The sequence below is a fragment of the Schistocerca gregaria genome, chromosome 2 (assembly GCF_023897955.1).
Source record: "Schistocerca gregaria isolate iqSchGreg1 chromosome 2, iqSchGreg1.2, whole genome shotgun sequence".
Lineage (NCBI taxonomy): Eukaryota > Metazoa > Arthropoda > Insecta > Orthoptera > Acrididae > Schistocerca > Schistocerca gregaria.
In genome coordinates this window covers 751165259-751184675 of record NC_064921.1, presented here as the reverse complement: position 1 = coordinate 751184675, position 19417 = coordinate 751165259, and the positions used below count along the sequence as shown (strand labels likewise).

The 19417-nt window shown below is 41.2% G+C and overlaps 1 protein-coding gene across 4 annotated transcripts in view; it reads right to left on the bottom strand.

Moving 5' to 3' along the window:
• The window catches only part of LOC126334932 (uncharacterized), a 170704-nt gene that overhangs the window by 10063 nt on the left and 141224 nt on the right, over positions 1–19417 (bottom strand). For all 4 annotated transcript variants that reach the window (XM_049997672.1, XM_049997671.1, XM_049997673.1 and 1 more), the window contains one exon: positions 11040–11182. In XM_049997672.1, the coding sequence (XP_049853629.1) occupies positions 11040–11182 (143 nt within the window). The remainder of the gene's footprint in view (positions 1–11039; positions 11183–19417) is intronic.

Here is a 19417-nt window from a genome sequence, read left to right as displayed (position 1 = left end):
TAGCTAGTGCGAGCATTGCACTATTCTTAATTATTAGTCACACTTACATCTGCCACTTTATTTCCAATCTTAACGACATAACATGAGGACTCTACATGAACTTGAAGGCTGGCATGAGTTGCACAATATTCACTAGACAAGCCTTCTTGAGGCAGTGTGGCACTGTTGTATTTTGATGATCTGCTGACGTGAACTGACTTATCCAACCAGTTATACGAGAACATACAGTTAAATATGGGATTTATAACACAGTTCAAAAAAGTTTTCATCATGTCTAGCTTCACCTTTGCCAGACATGAAAGTTGTATTAAGTTGAACAAAAAAATCAGAGAGCACACAACGGATTAAATGATGGACTACAGCATTTGTAATCTGCTCATAAGCTTCCTTTAAAAATGATAGGTTATGAGAATAAAGCACAAAATTAAGACAATTGCGGCAGAAAGCGAAATTTCATATTACGGGTATGATTATTATATCTATGAAAGCTGGACAGGCATAACTGATTGCTATTATAATGGAAACATCAACTTAGAATAACAACAATATAAGGAATAGGATAGATTGCTACTCGCCCAAAAGATAACCCTCGAGTTGCAGACAAGCGCAACACACATATTCACACTACTAAGTACACCTTACGCACACTTGACTGCCACCACCGGCAGCTCTGGCGATATGTGAGTGTCATGCGAATAGCAATCTGGAGTGGGATGTTGAAGGGAGAGGGATAGCAGGATATGGGTGGAGGAAGAGAAGAGTGCTGTCTGGCACGGCGTGCAAGGACTAGAGACTGCCAGGCACAGTGTTAGGAGGTGGGGTTTGGGGGAGGGGAGGAAAAGGGGAGGAGCAAAAATGGAGGAGGGCAAATAAGAAATAAGGAGAAGGGCGGAAGAGGAAGGGAGTGCAAGGGGAAGGAGAGGCAAGGGGAAGGAGAGGCAAGGGGAAGGAGAGGCAAGGGGAAGGAGAGGCAAGGGGAAGGAGAGGCAAGGGGAAGGAGAGGCAAGGGGGGGGGGGGGAGAGCGCAAGCGGGGGAGAGCGCAAGCGGGGGAGAGCGCAAGCGGGGGAGAGCGCAAGCGGGGGAGAGCGCAAGCGGGGGAGAGCGCAAGCGGGGGAGAGCGCAAGGAGTTAAAAATAACAATATTTTAGTGTTAAGTAAAAGTGCAATACTGAAAGTGCAATACTGCATAGCAGTAGATTTATTGTGCGACGTGTATGTGAAAATGTCAAAGGAATTATTTTCATTACAAGAAGAGAAGTGCCAATCAAAACGGCATCCATGTTAAATTCTTCATTCTAGTGTAAGTTCATCTATTAATTGCCATAAATTCAGAGCAAAATGGAACCAGTGTATGAACTATTTATTTAATATAGAATCTATGTCTCACTTCTTCATGAAGTTATTTAATTTTCTCTATGTGTTTCTGCCAAATAGAGAGTTCACAGTCACGAATTCTTTTGTCGAAATCGGACGGAAGTTGTATGTGGCGAACTATTTTCTCCGCACCATATTCTACTGGTAAATGCATGATAAACTACGGTTCTTTAGGAAATTCATGTTGAGCTATCCAAAAATAATTATATTTTGAATAGGCATTTACTCTTCTCTGCAATGCAACTTCTGACTGATCAGACGATCCAACAAGAAACAGCCGCACACGGTCAGCGTTCACAAATATATTTCCACTGTTGATTATGGCTATATGTTACAGCACAAAAGTAAGCATGATGTTATAATTAGCAACTACGAATGGGGACATTTATAACTGTATATTTATGTATACACATTACGTAAACATATCGTTATAATCTTAGGTATGATGTCCCTCATTTCGGGGCATTATGAGAGGTAATCAAAGCCCTGACAAAGGATGTGGTGCAGTTGTTCCAGTCCAGGATGGTACTGGGTGACGATGAGAGTATTCTTTTACAGCCGGCTCACCCAAGAGCACAACATGCTTGATATCAATGGCTGCTTCACAACCCTGGCCATCTAGGAGGAGTCAGCTACAGAAGAGTGCTCTCTTCGTCACTCAGTACCACTGCAGAATGGAACAACTGAACCACATCCTTTGTCAGGGCTCTGATTATTCTCATCATGGCCTGACATGATAGACATCCTACCCAAGATCCTTCCCATCCCTTCTGAAATGGTGTTCTGTCGCCCACCCAACCTCCACAACATCCTACTCAATCACTATGCCACTTCCAATCCCAATCCCTTGCCTCGTGGGACCATATCCCTGTAGAAGACCTAGGTGCAAGACTTGTCCAACCCACACACCAAGCACTTCCTATTGCAGTCCTGTCACAGATTTACCTTACCCCAACAAAGGACGGGCCACCTGAGAAGGAAGCTATGTTGCGTCGCAGCCGTGCTGCAACCGCTGCACAGCTTTTTATATTTGTACGACTACCAACCAGCTGTCCCACACAATGAACATCAACCGCCAAACTGTGGCCAAAAGCAAAGTAGACCACTCGTGGCAAAACTTGCTGCAGAACATAACATCCTTGATGACAATCCAGGCCATCTGGACCCACCAGATTTTCTGCACTATGCAGATGGGAGTTATCCTTTCAATACATTCTCCGCTCCCGATATTATCCTGGCCTCAACCTATGGTAACCTACTGCCCCCACACCCCTCATTCAACAGTTTACACTCCCTTTGTCCTATCACCTCCTCCTGTCTCACATTCCCTCATCCTCTTTGTGTGCCACCCTCTCCTAATTGCTGTCTGTCCTTTCCACTTCCTTGCTTTTCCACTCCTTCCCTTCTCTGCTCTGCTCTGCTCTTTTTCCCCTCCCCTCCCCCTTTTTTCTGCCTCGACACTCCATGCTTTGATGCTGTGCCTGGCAGTCTCTAGTCCCTACATGCCCTGCCAGGCAGTGCTCTTCTGTCCCCCCCCCACCCCCAACCCCATACCGTACCCTGCTATCCCTATCCCTTCCCCTTCCCCGCCCCACTCCATCACTCCAGGTTGCTGTTCACGTGAAATTTGCATTCTGGTTCAAGCTGCTAGTGGTGAAGCTGAGGATGTCTGAAGTGTGCTTCCTTGAGTGAGTGTCTGTAGGTTTTCTTTGCTCAGGACAGCTCTGGCTGTGCCTGTGTATCAGTCTTTTTGTTGTGCCTGTCTGCAACTCAACAGGTCACCTTAATGGTGAGTAGCAATCTCCCTCTTCCTTATATGGCTTACTATTATATTAATGATGACAATGATGATGATGATTTGAGGTGGAAAGTACAAAACAGCAAGTTCATAAGTATCCTTGCATTAAAGATATACTGATGAAAATTGTGAAAATCTATAGAAAACTGTCAAATAAAATGGAAAACCAAGTTTCAGCCCCCCACAAGAATCAAAAGGCAACCCCAGCATGATGAGCTTCAGAAAAGCCCATAATAAAATCCTAACGAGACACAGCAGAATGATGTTGTTGTTGTTGTTGTTGTGGTCCTCAATCCTGAGACCGGTCTGATGCAGCTCTCCACGCCACTCTATCCCGTGCAAGCTTCATCATCTCCCAGTACCTACTGCAACCTACATCCTTCTGAATCTGCTTAGTGTATACATCTCTTGGTCTCCCTCTATTATTTTTACCCTCCACGCTGCCCTCCAATACTAAATTGGTGATCCCTTGATACCTCAGAACATGTCCTACCAACTGATCCCTTCTTCTGGTCAAGTTGTGCCACAAACTTCCCTCCTCCTCAATCCGATTCAATACTTCCTCATTAGTTATGTGATCTACCCATCTAATCTTCAGCAGAATAATTAGATAAAATAATGGACAAAATACTTGTAAAGGCACGGTTAAAAAAGGGACATATAACTACAGCTGGATAACTACTTATAAATAATAAGTATCCCGGCCACTCTGTGATACATTAATATCTGACACCCAATATTCTAAGAAGAATTCTTGACACCACACAAAATCTTAAAACACAAACAACACTCACCTCATTATCATTTTAAATAGAGGGCAGATCCTGTAGGAGATCCAGTTCAACCTACAGGTTGTTATAAAAAACACACCCAGTTAAAATATGTCATACTGATAGCTGTATCCCATGTCTCTGTAATACTGGAGTCTCCTCTCAATGTTAGAGGAAGCCTTGTGTCAATAGGCAACGTCCCATTCTGAGCCCATTGTGGACAGGAGGAGGTAAACCAAGGTCAAACTGAAGTTTTTATGGAGCATAATTTATTATTTCTCATTTCCAACTGCTGAGCCTACCACCAATACATGGCCTTCCTGGTCACAAATGAAGTGACATCTTGCAGGGTATAACGGATCTTTTACGTTGGGATAAATTTATTTTAATTTTGTTAGATGTTTTCATTAAATAGCTGAATAAATTGTAATTAGGAATAATTTAATTAAGCAGACTAGAGAAGATAAAGTCAAAGAGATGTTCATTGGGCAGACATTGTCGTAATGTAAAACGTCATTGCGTTGTTCGGTTGTTAAAACAAGTCATTCGTGTTTTGATCTGCTGTTCGGTAGTGCGCATATCTGAAAGGAATTAATTCGGGGACTATAATAAACTTTCGCATAATAATTATGATTCGATGTTCCGGCAAAAGGGGTTAAGTCAGTGTTAATTTGAATTGTGGGCGACAGGATTAGTTTTGACAGATATGTGAAAAAAGACATAACGAAAGTTGTTCACATACCATCCTTGAATCCTTTATTTAATTAATGATTTTGTGCTCATTAAAAGCTATTATCTCATGATTAGGATCAATCCCTCTTTCCTCCTAGATAGTGATCATTCATTAACATGTACGTCATAAGAAAAAGGATTATTAATAAAAGTGATGTTAAATGACAATTACGTGTTATTCCGTGAGTGTGGAACCGACGTAATATCTCTGAAATGACATTGATATATAATTTGTGTTAAATATCCTCTCTCAGTTCAGTATTTAACACAAATTATATATTAATGTTATTTCAGAGATGATATGTCGGTTCCACACTAATGAAATAACACATAATTGTCATTTAACATATCTTTTATTAATAATCCTTTTTCTTATGACGTAAATGTTAATGAACAATCACTATCTAGAAGGAAAGAGGGATTGATCCTAATCATGAGATAATAGCTTTTAATGAGCCCGCAATCGTTAATTAAATAAAAAGTCACATTCAAGGATGATATGTGAACAACTTTCATTACGTCCGTTTTCACATATCTGTCAAAACTAATCCTGTCACTCACAATTCAAATTAACACTGACGTTAACCCCTTTTGCTGGAACATCAAATCGTAACTATTATGTGAAAGTTTATTATAGTCCTCGAATTAATTCCTTTCAGATACGCACACGACCGAACAGCAGAACGAAACACAAACGACTTGTTTTAACAACTGGACAACGCAATGAAGTTACATTACAACAATGTCCGCCCAATGAACGTCTCTTTGACTTTATCTTCTCTACTATGCTTAATTAAATTATTCATAATTACAATTTATTTGACTATTAAACGAAAACATCTAACAAAAACTAAAATTAATTTATCCCAATGTAAAAGATCTGTTATAAAAAGGGAGCGGACAGCGAGCAGGAGGAGGAGGAGGAGGAGGAGGGGGGTGGGGGGAAGCCTTAGTAGTAGCCAGAGGGATGCTCTACTCCACCCCTGGCTTTAGTCATTAATGCCCCCTCACCTGTAATAACTCAAGGATCTTCTTTGCATTGATCCCAAATAGCTTTGTTGCTTGTGGCTGATGACTGTATGGCCATTCCAGTAGCAGCTGTACAATGTAGCTGGATGCTGGCCATGTAGGAATGGACAATGCCCTATATGCTTGGCATACCACAAGGAGGATACATTGAATAGACATCGGAGGTTCACCAGCCTCCACACACAAGATAACAACAGGGCTTGTGCATTAGGCCCCTGTTGATAGCCTAATACCCTTGTGATGGACTACATCCAGCATTTTGAGGTATGGAGGCTTTGCTGGCCCACAAATCTGGCATCCATATTCAAGCCAGGGTTTCACACAGGCCTTATAAAGTTGGAGCAGATGTGCCCAGTCAGCTCCCCAACATCTCTAACTGACACATTTAAGAATGCTTAAGGCCTTGGGACATCTCAGTTTCAATTCTTTAAGGTGTGGCACCCATGTTAACTTACCATCAAAAGCAAGGCCCAGATACTTCACCTTTTCTTTAAAAGTGAGAATGGTGTCCTCCAGCTTTAATACAGATAAATTAAACAGACAGCAGAAACAATTGAAATCAACAGAAACTGTTTTCTCCTAAGAGAATGTAAAAACCTGTAGTGTAAGATCACTCATCCAACTGCCTGATCGTCATTCACAATTTCCAAGTAGCCCTTGCGAGGCAGGATGATGCACAGAAGAAGGAGAAGTCATCCACAAACAAGGAACATTGTACAGGATGTTGCATTGTGAATGTAATACTGTTTATTGCAAAGGCAAAGATTAGAGATTAGATTAGATTAGATTAGTACTTGTTCCATAGATCATGAATATTACACTTCATAATGATGTGGAACTTGTCAGGTTAATAAAAGGTGTCTATAGAAGATATTACATTACACAATATATTACATAACACTTAATTTTTTTTCCTTTGCTGTGACACTGAAAGCACTCCCTTAAGAGATACCCTCCTCCTGCTTAACATGGTCAGACAGAACATTCCCAACATTGTATCTAAAGTATCTGGCTGAGAGAAAGGATTTTATGAGGGTTGGTAGGCATCTACAGAATCCCCACTGATACAGTTGCAATACAATATTACACCTCCAGGTAGTACCGTAGGCCTTTTCCAATTGAAGAAAGGTGCTGCTTACGAAGGAACACTTGAATTGCTGCTTTGAGCAGGGTCATATTATCGAGTGTGGATTGATATCTCTTGAATCCACACCGAGAGTGACAGAGTACGGACCTGGTTTTGAGAACACACACAAGATACCGATTGACCATATACTCCAATGTGTTTCCTACACAGCCTGTCAGGCTAATAGTACGATAACTACTAGAGTCTGTCCGATCCTTCACTGGTTTTATAATTGGGATTGAAATACATCCTTCCCGTGAGTTGGGAAATTCATCCATCATCCAACTGTTTCAACAGGCTGTAGGTTGTCAGGTGGTTTCACAGGGCTGTATCATAAGCTACTGACAATGCAGCATACAGCTCCCACAGAGAGAAAGGCTGGTTGTATTCCTCCATGTTGGTGGAATGGAAATCAAAATCAGCCTTCTCCTGTGTCTCTAAATATTGACGGGAAGTAGGATCTTGGCTAGAATCAACCATAAGGGACTTATATGATTCAGCCATTGTCTGAGATATCTCTCTCAGCAATGTTAACAAGAGACCCCTGGTCGAGAGATGCACCTTGAGATTCTCCTGAAAGCTTCCCATACTTTACTTGTGGATGTGGACCTATTGATGGAATTCAGGAGCTCTTGCCAAAACCTCTGATTTCTTTCCCAAATTACTTCCTCGCCTTTGCATACAACATCCGAAAGTTTGCAAGATTCTCATCTGTAGAGCATCGATTCAATTTGTGCATAGCCACCCTCCTATGCCCGATTTCAGAAATATACTCATCGTTCCACCAAGGGACAGGTTACCTCCTAGGCATTTCCAATGACTTGGGATGGATGTATCAGCACCACAGTGAATCGCAGCTGTAATGCAATCCACCTAGTCTGGATGCCATCACACTGCTTTAAAACTGCTGACTGCCTGAAAAGCATCCAGTTAGCGTTTCTGAACAACCATTTCGGTGGCTTCCTTTAGAGATCTGCTCCATCAGCAGATGGATCCAGATAGGGTAGTGGTCACTATCATGAAGCTCATTGTTCACTGCCCTCTGAGTAGTGTGTGCAATGGCAGGCAAGCAGAAGGTGAGGTCTATGGTTGGAGACGAACCAGTAGTGGTGCTAAAATTAGTAAATTGACCCATGTTCATCAGTATGACATCTATTGCGTGTATCAGATCCTGCAGTACCTGGTTCTTGGGGCAAGTGATGTTAGAACCCCATAGTGCACCGTGTCCACTGAAGTCCCCTAAAAGGAGAAAGGGAAGGGACAGTTCATGAAGAAGATCCCACTGTCAATAGGCTCACGGGTTGGTAGGTACATAGAGCACACCATGATGACAACATGGGCCAGTATTCAAAAGGGAACCTCTTTTAGTATTTTGGTTAAGGGAACAGTAAGGAGTGAAAAGTGTTCTTGATGAACACTGCAATCCCACATTTCACCCTGTCACCAGAAAGATTGTCTTTACTGTGAAGGTGATAGCCTCCAAATACAGGTGTGTCATTCTATTTAAAACGAGTCTCTTGAAGACACAGGCAACAGGGTCTGCCCGTACAAGGAGTCTCAGTTCCTCCAGATAAGTCCTATATCCATTTATCCTCCACTGGAGTAAGGGAGCCAATTCACCAACGTGGTCTTGATTTACCCCTGTCCTTGCAATGATGTCATAAAGCGCTTGTAGAGGGAGGTGGGGTGGAGGGGCTGACTGAGTCTGGTAATGAGGCATAAAAATCCATGATGTCTGATGGTGTCTGGGACAGCTGTCGACCTGAATGCTGAGATCCTTTCCCTGCTCCCTTTCCCAGCAGGGATGAGGGGGAAACAAGGAGGTGAGAGCCACTTTTCCTTGAAGAAAGTGTGTGTTGAGAGGCACTGCACTTTTGGGATGCCTTTGGGATGCTCACTGCGAAAACATTACTGGTCTCTTCCATCATATATGCCTCAATCACTATGTCTTTAACTTTGCTTTGGTACATGCAGGTACAAGTACAACTGCTGGTGTTGGATAATGGTATGCTGGATGTCATCTGTGTTGAAGAGTCGGGGGGTTTCATCACCTCGTATTCCTTTTTGGCTTCTGCTCAGGAGTTCTGCTTGGTTACTTTTATATCCTGAATTTTATGTTCCTCTGCAAAAACAGGGCCATCTCAGCTCCAGACTGGGTGGCTCCCAGAGCAGTTAATGCAGACTGCTGGAGATGCACAGCCAGTCCCAGCTTCTTGGGCTGACTTTCCACACTTCCCCCGCATTGCTTTGCCTCTGCAACTCAGCACTGTATGACCAAAACAATGGCATTTCAAGCACCACATAAGGTTAGGTACATAGGGCTAACCCTAAGTCAGAGTAAATCTGCCATGATGTGTTCAGGTAGTGTAGGAGTCACAATGAAGGTGGCAGTCTTATCAATTTCTTCATTATTCTTGTATGTCCTTTGCTCCACATCTACTACCCCCTGTGATGCCCATTCTTGTTTGAGTTCGGCAATGTCGATTTATATAATATCACGGCAGGTAACCACCTTTGCCGGAGTTAAGGGAGTTATGAAACTCAACAGTGATGTCATATTCACCCAATTTTTGTGACTTCTGAAGTAGTGCCATCTGCTTTGCCTGGTTAGTCTTGACCAGCAAGGCACCATTTCACACTCACTTAATATGCTTTAGGGTACTAGCAAGCCCTTCTAACCTTTATGGATATAGAAGGGGGACACTTTTTCAAACATCTCCTCCTTCCTCTTGGTCACTACAAAGCCATTCTGATTCATGACTCCTTGAACCGCTTTACTAACAACAAAATGATTATCAGGAAGACTAGCCTCCCTCATTCTCTTTGAAGAATGTGTGTGAATACTCCCAGGCAGTACACCCTTCCCACTGGGAGGAGAAGAAGATTTCGAGGATTCCATCTCAGTCCCATGAGCAGCTAGCAAAATAAGGGTCCGTTCAGATGGAGATCCATGTGCCTGAGTAAGCCTCATACAACTGAGGTGCGGCTGGTTTCCCGGAGGTTGCCCACTAACGACTGTTCCACCTTAACAGCCGTACGTCTCATCAGCTTGCAGCACACCTTGAGATTGAGAGGTATTTTTTTAATATTATTATTAAAAAATAGAAGTTTATTCCATCCTCAGGATCTGGGTGCTAAAGCTAAGATCCCTATTCCCTGTGACACACAAGGTTCCTCCGCCATGTCATATGGTGGTCGCTGAAGCATGCTCAGAACTTATGGTGACAAAGGAATGGCAGTGCTTCGCAGTTCCCAGTTCAGGAACACTAGGTTCACCAAACCCATACTCACCGAATGAGAACTGAGCCCCTGAGGGTATTATATTAATGACAATGGTAAAAACTACTAAAATCAATCATACTTTTGTCAAACAAACAATTGATTTGGATGTAACTATGATCTAAGCCAATCTTAGGTGGCAGCAATTTATCATCTGAAAGCTTCATGTTACTACAGAAAAGAGTGCTTTTTCAAACAATTTATGAAATACAAATGTGCCTTATAATTCAAAACAATGTACAGAACATATTCTGCAGTTTTTTTCTGTTGTAAATGTAAGTCGTGCATGTTTTACAACATATATTTGTTTGATAAGTCGAAAACCAGTTGACAAAATAAATAAATATTGTAGATATACTATTTAATCAATCTGTGTTTGAGTAATTCATTGACACTCAAACCACACAAACTGTTAATTCAACAAAAATATTGTTAATTTTTTTTCAGTTTCATCCATTCAATGGCTGCAGTAGAACCAATTATTGCAAATGTAGAAATTACTAGCAAACAGGAACATGCAGTTAACAGTGTTAACGTAAAAACTGATGCCCGGCATAAAATGCTGTCGAGAATGTGAGCACATGGTATTTCAAAATGATCCAAGGCCAAAATTGTACAACAGTGCATAAATGAACTAGAAATTAAACAGTTGCATGTGGTAATGAGTTATTTAAGAAACTAGTTACAAAGTAAGATAACTACCAACAACTCAAAAATTGTGCTAAAATGCCATCCTGGAAAAAGTACTATTCACAATTTATTTTAAATATTTCAAACAGTTTTAACTAAAGCATAAAATAACACAAATCAACAGAAATTTATACTATTTCTGATGACTTCATTACATTTCACAAGAACAGAAATGAAAGGAAATGATTGAATAATGACAAGGAGGTGATGACATACTGTATCACTCAACATTTCACTTACTGGATCTGGGCTGACTTTTATATCATCCAAATCAAAAAGTACGTTCATACGACAATGCTCTCGTAGGAAGTTGACCAACTCTCGAACAGCTTTCACATGGGCACCTCTTGATGGGGAATACATAACCAATACATTCGGTTTACCTGAAACAAAATTGTTGTAAATTGGTTTTTGTCAACAATAAGAGAGTAAATGAAGCTTCATGTTGCATCTAATTTACATCTAACAAATAATTAGTCTATTCAATACTGACTGACACTCCCTCTACAACTCCTGTATAGTAGAAGTTTGAAATGTGCCTCAAGGTAAGCATGAGAAAAACTATAGTGCTGTTTACTGCCACCAGATGGTGTTGCTGCTTCCCATAGGTGACACATTGCAGCAACATTTGTTCTGGCTCATGAATATGTGATAAGACAACGTGGAAGCAAACAACCACAGGTAATAGTGGACAGTACGGTTTCTCTGGAGGGAAGGCATGACTGCTTCAGATATCCACAAGAGTTTAGTAGCCACGTGTGGGGACACAGCACTAAGTTGGACATCAGTGTTGATGCCTGTCCAGTGTTGAAATGACTTGTAATGGAGCACAGGTGAACCACATTTGATGAACTAGATAAGGCATCAGGTCCATCACAGGGAGCACTCCACACCATCATCCATGAAAATTTGAGGATGAAGAAGGTATGTACACAATGGGTGCTCCAGTCCCTCATAAATGTGCAGGAACAGAAGCTTGTGGAGATATGCCAACATTTAGTGCAACAGCAGAGTGAAGGACCTGTGGAGTTCTTTGAGTGTCTGGTCACCATTGACAAGTCATGGTTCTTCCATGAAACTCTAGAAAAGAAATGTTAGTCTGTGGAGTGGAATCATACTGATATTCGCCAGACCATTGCCACCATATGTAAATTATGGTTTAGGGTTTACTGTGCTGCCATAGGCTCCATATTTGCCAGATCTGGCTCCTAGCAACTATGCTCTATTCAGCCCAATTAAAGAGGTCATGTGGAGTAGGAAGTTCATCACCAATGACAAATTTCATGCAAAATGTGGCAACTGTCAGAATGATGGCAAAAGTGGGGAATATCTGTGATATAATTCTTATTCATTTTCTCAATAAAGGGTTCCCATGAACAGAAAAAAAAAATTGTAGTGCCAGTGCACCAAGTACATTCCTCATCCTAAGGCAGTACTGAAGGCATGCAAGTTTATAACTGATACTATGCTATTTTTTAATCCTATTTGCAGATGGAAATCAGTTGAAGTCATGCACCACGTGACAGATTACTTCTTATCTTTCTAAAGACTTGTAGCCACTTGAAGAATAATTTGCAAAAGCACCATGAACTAATTTATCTAATTTTAAATATTCATAAAATTACAGCACTTCAAATTGGTGTCTATTGTTCTTTCTCAGAGGAGATGTAGTATGATAAAAAACTATATCAATGAGCAACTCGTAATCATGGATGAACGTCACCACTACCACTCACTGGTAAGTTCTTTTATGATTTGACAACATCAATTATATTGTTTGCCGTGTCCTTCAGTTCAAATGCTACAGCCAGTCTGCATTTTATATCCTCTTTGCTTCAGCCATCATCAGTTATTTGCTGCCCAAATAGCAAAACCCATTTACTACTTTTAGTGCATCATTTCCCAATCTCATATGATTTAATTTAACTACATTCAATTGCCCTTGTTTTATTTTTATAGATCATCATCTTATAATCACTTTTCAAGACACTATCCATTCCAGTTAGCTGCTCTTCCAAGTCTTTAGCTGTCTCTGACAGAATTACAATATCACTGGTAAATTGCAAAGCTTTTATATCTTCTCCCTGAACTTCAATTCCATTTCTAAATTTCTCCTTGGTTTGCTCATTGTACAAATTGAATAACATTGAGGATATGGCTCCCCTTTCATGTCCTTTGATTCTTATAATTACAATCTGATTTCTGTACAAGTTATAAATAAATTTTTAGTCCATGTATTATATTCTTACTACTGTCAAAATTTCAAAGAGTGTATTCATTTACTACAGGATCCTTGCTTGGACTCAGGTCTTTCTTCCAACTCACCTTTGTCTATTTCCTCTTCCCCTTCCATAATATTACCTTCAAATTCATTTCCCTTTTTATCCCTTCAACGTATTGTTCTCATCTTTTATACTTCCCTTCTTTAATGGCTTGGCAGTTGGGCTCTTGATATTCATACACTGCTCCTCTCTTCTTCAAAGGTCTAAATTATTTTCTGACAGGTAGTTTCCAGGTTTCACCTAGTTTTATATGTCTTCTACAGCCTTGCAATAGTTTTTGAGACATTCCTGCTCAGCCATTTCTCACTTTCTACCAATCTCATTTTTCAGACCTCTGTATTCCCTTTCCCCTGCTTCATTTTATTTTCTCCTTTCATGAACTGAACTCAGTACCTCCTGTGTTATCCAAGAATTTCTACTGGGCCTTCTCTTTTTGCATTGCTGTTCCTCTGCTGCTTTCACTATTTCATCTCTTTAATCTTTTTCTGTGCCTTCCACTTTGTAGTCATAAAACAGCATGGAGTTTAATTCATGCACTGGCATCCTGTTGCAACATCTCAGTACCTCTGCTTTAGGTCAGAAAACTCTTTGGTTGAGATAGTTCAATATCTGTGGCTACAGAGAACAGAAAAAAAATGGTGCACTCTCACACCACTGAGTTTACAAGCTCTACCGATGTGAAACGAAATAATTTTGAGTGTTTTTGATTTTTATAATCTGGTTTTGTATTGTTTTACTTAAAGTGATATTTCTTATGCAAAGTAAATAATACTATCAGATATGATGAACACGTCCTTATAGGACTCAGAAGTGACTTGTGTTTCATACATAAATGAAAACAAGAAAAAAGCAGTATAAAAATCTTTCCATTTAAGGGTGTTGCAGTGGCATATACGCAATGTAGCATGACTCCGATGAGGGTATATAAGAACTGACATGTAGACAAGGGATTAGTGTGGCAACCGTGTCTTTCGATGTGCACGGGTTAAATGTGGAAATACGAACTACGACAACATCGTTACCAAACGTGTCCACACAGGACCAATGTTCTATCATTCTTTTCTTGGCTGCCAAAGGGCAAACATCAGCAGACACACATCAAAGCATGAAGAATGTGTATGGGACAAATTGTCGAAGACCACCATGTGGAAAGTGCACCATGTTCTGTGCTGATAGATGCACGACCCCATATCGTAAATGTCGTAACACAGAAGTTAGACCAACTCAAGTGAGAGAAACTCGAGCACACGCCCTATAGCCTTGATCTCTACAATGTGACTGTCACTCCTTCAGGTCCTTAAAAAAGGCCTTGAAGTGTCTTCAGTACCTGTCAGACAAGGAGGTGCAACAGGTGGTTACAGACTTCTTCACACATCAGGTCACAGTGTTTTACCAAATGGGTACTTCAACATGTTCTATTGCTCGGACGACTGCCTCAATGCTCACAGTGGTTTTCCCTAGTTGGTATAATGATTCTGGACTGTACAGCCTACAGACAGAAACTTTTTTACTGTCCCTTACATACGTATTACATTGCGCTACTCAACTTTTAGTTGCATTTGTAATATTATCACCAAATATTAAATCATTTGGTACAGTTTTTGATACTTTGGCCAGAAAAGGGTTTAAGTCACCCATTTGTCTTCTAGTGTATTCCTTTCACCTGGTTTCAGTCAACTGTTGTCTTAAGTCCCCTCTAAAACTATCTACAACATCTCTTTCTTTTGATTTGCCACATCCCATCTCCTTAATTTTCAACCTTTCTGCTAGTTCTTCAGTTTTAATCCGCAGTTCATAAGCAATAAATTATAATCGGAGTCAAGATAAACCCCTGGAAATGTTTTGCTGTTTAAAATCTGATTTTTACACCTCTATCTTACTGTTAGGTAATCTATCTGAAACCTTCTGGTGTCTCAAAGTACCATCTACACACACAACCTTCTTTTACAATCCTTCAGCAGAGTTTCAGCAATGATTAAATTATGCTCTCTCAAAATTCTACCAGGCAGCTTTCTCTTTCAATCCTTTCCCACAGTCCATGTTCTACTATTATTCTTCCTTCTCTTCCTTTTCCTATTACTGAGTTCCAGTCACTCCTCACCATTAAATTTTGATTTTGTATTTATAACCTCATGTTCATCCTGCCACCATATTTCATAAATTCCCTGTTACAACTGAGTTCAACCTTTCACTTTTTAAATTTTCTAGCTTACCTACAATTAAGGGATCTAACATTACTTGCCATAACCTGTAGAATATCAGTTTTGTTTTTCCTGATGATGACATCCTCCAGAGGAGTCCTCTACTGGAGATCAGGATGGGGCACTATTTTGCCCCTGGAATATTATACCCAGGGAGGTGCCACCATCATTAAGCCATACAGTAGAGCTTCATGCCCTCGGGAAAAATAACAGCTGTATTTTACCTTGGTTTCAGCCGGTTACCATACCAATAAAGTGAAGCCAATTGGTTAATGTTACATGGTCAGATCAGACAGCCAACCAGACTTTTGACTGTGCCACTACTGAAAAGGTAACAACCCAACTTCAGGAGTTGTATGTTTGTTTGACCTCTCTCAGATTCACCTCTGATGTAGTTACACCTATGTTATGGTTATCTTTACTGTAGAAGCTCACAAGCCACTCCACCATCACATGATCCTTGGTCCGTGGGGGACATCAATTACATCAAGAAGAAATGTTTCACTCTGGAGCAGATGGTGCATCAATCTAAAACTTACTGGCAGATTAAAACTATTTACCAGACTGGGACTGAAACCAGAAACCTTTGATTTTTACGGGTAAATGCTCTGTCAACTGAGTTATCTCAGCACGAGTCACAATCCTCCTTTACAGCTTTTGCCTGGGTGGGGTAAAGGTTCTCAGTTCGAGTCCTGGCCTGACATAAAATTTTAGACTGCTAGTAAGTTTCAGATCAATGATATCTGTAAACTAGTGGCATAATGAAAGTTAATGTGCCACTTTTACTCAAATTTCCAACACAGTTTCACGGTAAATGTATGTCTTCAAAACCACATTAATAAAGTGTCTTGTTCTACTGGATCGGCTTAGAAAGGTCACTTGCAAAAACTTTAGAAAAATGAATTTCTGCAATTACTGGACCAAGTCATAGTCATAGCATTTTAGTGTGCTGGAGCCCCTGCACATTCTAATAATGACATGAAATGACTTTGGTCAAAGGTAACTCACATGCAAGTCCAGTAGCGGAAAACATTGAGGAGTATAAGAGCGACTGAATCTTACAAGTCTTTTGCTTTACAATGATGGATGACATGACGGTCGGTCACCAGTCTGTGCTCAGAGTGGCAGTGCTGCAGATCCCTTATGAAGTACCTTTAGCAACAAAGGCTGACTAATATATTATGTGGCCTTAAGCAAACTGAGAGCAGCAGCAATTTTTTATTACAAAAAATGGAAAATCCAGGACTGAATGTAATAATATTATGAAAAGCAAAGTTACAATTCACCATATAGCGGGGATGCCGAATCGCAGATAGGCATAACTAAAAGCCAGTATGACCTTCATAAAAAAGGAAACTGATGCCAAACTGCGAGCAGCTCCAGTGCATGATGGCAAATGGGTGGGGGTAAGGAGAAGGGTGGGGGGTGGGGGATGGGGGAGACAGTACGGTGGAGGTACGGGACAGTGAAGTGCTGCTGGGGAGTGCACAGGGACAAGGTGGAGAGAGGGCAGGTCGGCTATGTGCAGTTGAGAGGCTAGACGGTGGGCAGCGGAGGGGGGGGGGGGGGGGGGGGGCAGTGGAAAAGGACAGAAGTAAAAAGACTGGGTGCGATGATGGAATGAGAGCTCTGTAGTGCTGGAATGGGAACAGGGAAGGGAGGCTGGATGGGTGAAGACAATGACTAACAAAGGTTGAGGCCAGGAGGGTTACGGGAACATAGGATATACTGCATGGAAAGTTCACACCTGTGCAATTCAGAAAAGATTATGTCGGTGGGAAGGATCTGTATGGCACAGGCTGTGAAGCAGTCACTGAAATAAAGGATGCCATGTTGGGCAGCATGCTCAGCAACAGGGTGGTCCACTTGTTTCTTGGCCGCAGATTCTCGGTTGTCATTCATGCAGACAGACAGCTTGTTGGTTGTCATGCCCACATAGAATGCAGCACAGTGCTTGCAGCTGAGCTTGTACATCACATAACTTGTTTCACAGGTAGTTCTGCCTTTGATGGGATAGGTGATGTTTGTGACCAGACTGGAGTAGGTGATGATGGGAGGATGTATGGTATGGATCTTGCATCTAGGTCTATAACAGGGATATGAGCCACAAGGTAAGGGGTTGGAAGCAGGGGTTGTGGAGGGATGGGCGAGTATATTGTGTCGGTTCGTTGGATGGTGGAATACCACTGTGGGAGGGGTGGGAAGGATAGTGGGCAGGACATTTCTCATTTCAGGGCATGACGAGAGGTAGTTGAAACCCTGGTAGAGAATGTAATTCAGTTGCTCCAGTCCTGGGTGGTACTGAGTTACGAGGGGAATGCTCCGCTGTGGCCGGGCGTTGAGATTTTGGGAGGTGGTGGAAGACTGGAAAAATAAGGCATGGGAGATTTGTTTTTGTACAAGGATGGAAGAATAATTAGTCTGAGAAGGGTTCAGTAAGACCCTCAGTATATTTCAAGAGGATACCCTCGGTATATTTCGAGAGGGACTGCTTGTCACTTCAGATGTGTTGACCATTGGTGACTGTGCTTTAAGCAAATGGGGAGCAGAAGCTTTCTCTAAGTCGACAAATGCTAGAAATGTAGGTTTGCCTTTCCTTAATCTAGCTTCTAAGATAAGTCGTAGGGTCAGTATTGCCTCACGTGTTCCAATATTTCTATGGAGTCCAATCTGATCTTCCCTGAGGTTGGCTTCTACTAGTTTTTCCATTCGTCTGTAAAGAATTTGCATTAATACTGTGCAGCCGTGACTTATTAAACTGATAGTTCGGTAATTTTCGCATCTGTCAATGCCTCCTTTTTTGGGATTGGAATTATTATATTCTTCTTGAAGTCTGTGGGTATTTCGCCTGTCTCATACATCTTGCTCACCAGATGGTAGAGTTTTGTCAGGACTGGCTCTCCCAAGGCTGTCAGTAGTTCTAATGGAATGTTATCTACTCCCGGGGCCTTGTTTCGACTCAGGTCTTTCAGACCTCTGTCAAACTCTTCACGCAGTATCATATCTCCTATTTCATCTTCATCTACATCCTCTTCCATTTCCATAATATTGTTCTCAAATACATAGGCCTTGTATAGACCCTCTATATACTCCCTCCATCTTTCTGCTACCCCTTCTTTGCTTAGAACTGGGTTTCCATCTGAGCTCTTGTTATTCATACAAGTGGTTCTATTTTCTCCAACGGTGTCTCTAATTTTCCTGTAGGCAGTATCTATCTTACCCCTAGTGAGATATGCCTCTAGATCCTTACATTTGTTCTCTAGCCATTCCTGCTTAGCCATTTTGCACTTCCTGTCGATCTCATTTTTGAGACATTTGTATTCCTTTTTGCCTGTTTCCTTTACTGCACTCTTATATTTTCTCCTTTCATCAATTAAATTCAATATTTCTTCTGTTACCAAGGATTTCTACTATCCCTTGTATTTTTAACTACTTGATCCTCTGCTGCCTTCACTATTTCATTCCTCAAAGCTACCCATTCTTTTTCTACTGTATTTCTTTCCTCCATTCCTGTCAATTGTTCCCTTATGCTCTCCCTGAAACTCTGTACAACCTTTTGTTTAGTCAGTTTATCCAGGTTCCATCTCCTTAAATTCCCACCTTTTTGCAGTTCACTATGCTGTTTGTAATAGTTTACCCACACTCCAATTTTTTTATTTAGTATTAAACCTACTCCTGCATTTCCCCTATTTGATTTTGTATTTATAATCCTGTATTTGCCTGACCAAAAGTCTTGTTCCTCCTGCCACTGAACTAATTCCCACTATCTAACTTAAACTTATCCATTTCCCTTTTTAAATTTTCTATCCTACCTGCCCGATTAAGAGATCTGACATTCCACGCTCTGACCGTATAATGCCAGTTTTCTTTCTCCTGATAAAGGAGATCCAAATGGGGTACTATTTTACTTCCGGAATATTTTACCCATCATTTATCCATACAGAAAAGCTGCATGCCCTCAGGAAAAATTATGACCGTAGTTTCCCCTGGCTTTCAGCTGTTCGCAGTACCAGCACAACAAGGCCATTTTGGTTAATGTTACAAGGCCAGGCCAGATCAGTCAATCATCCAGACTGTTGCCCCTGCAACAACTGAAAAGGCTGCTGCCCCTCTTCAGGAACCACGCATTTGTCTG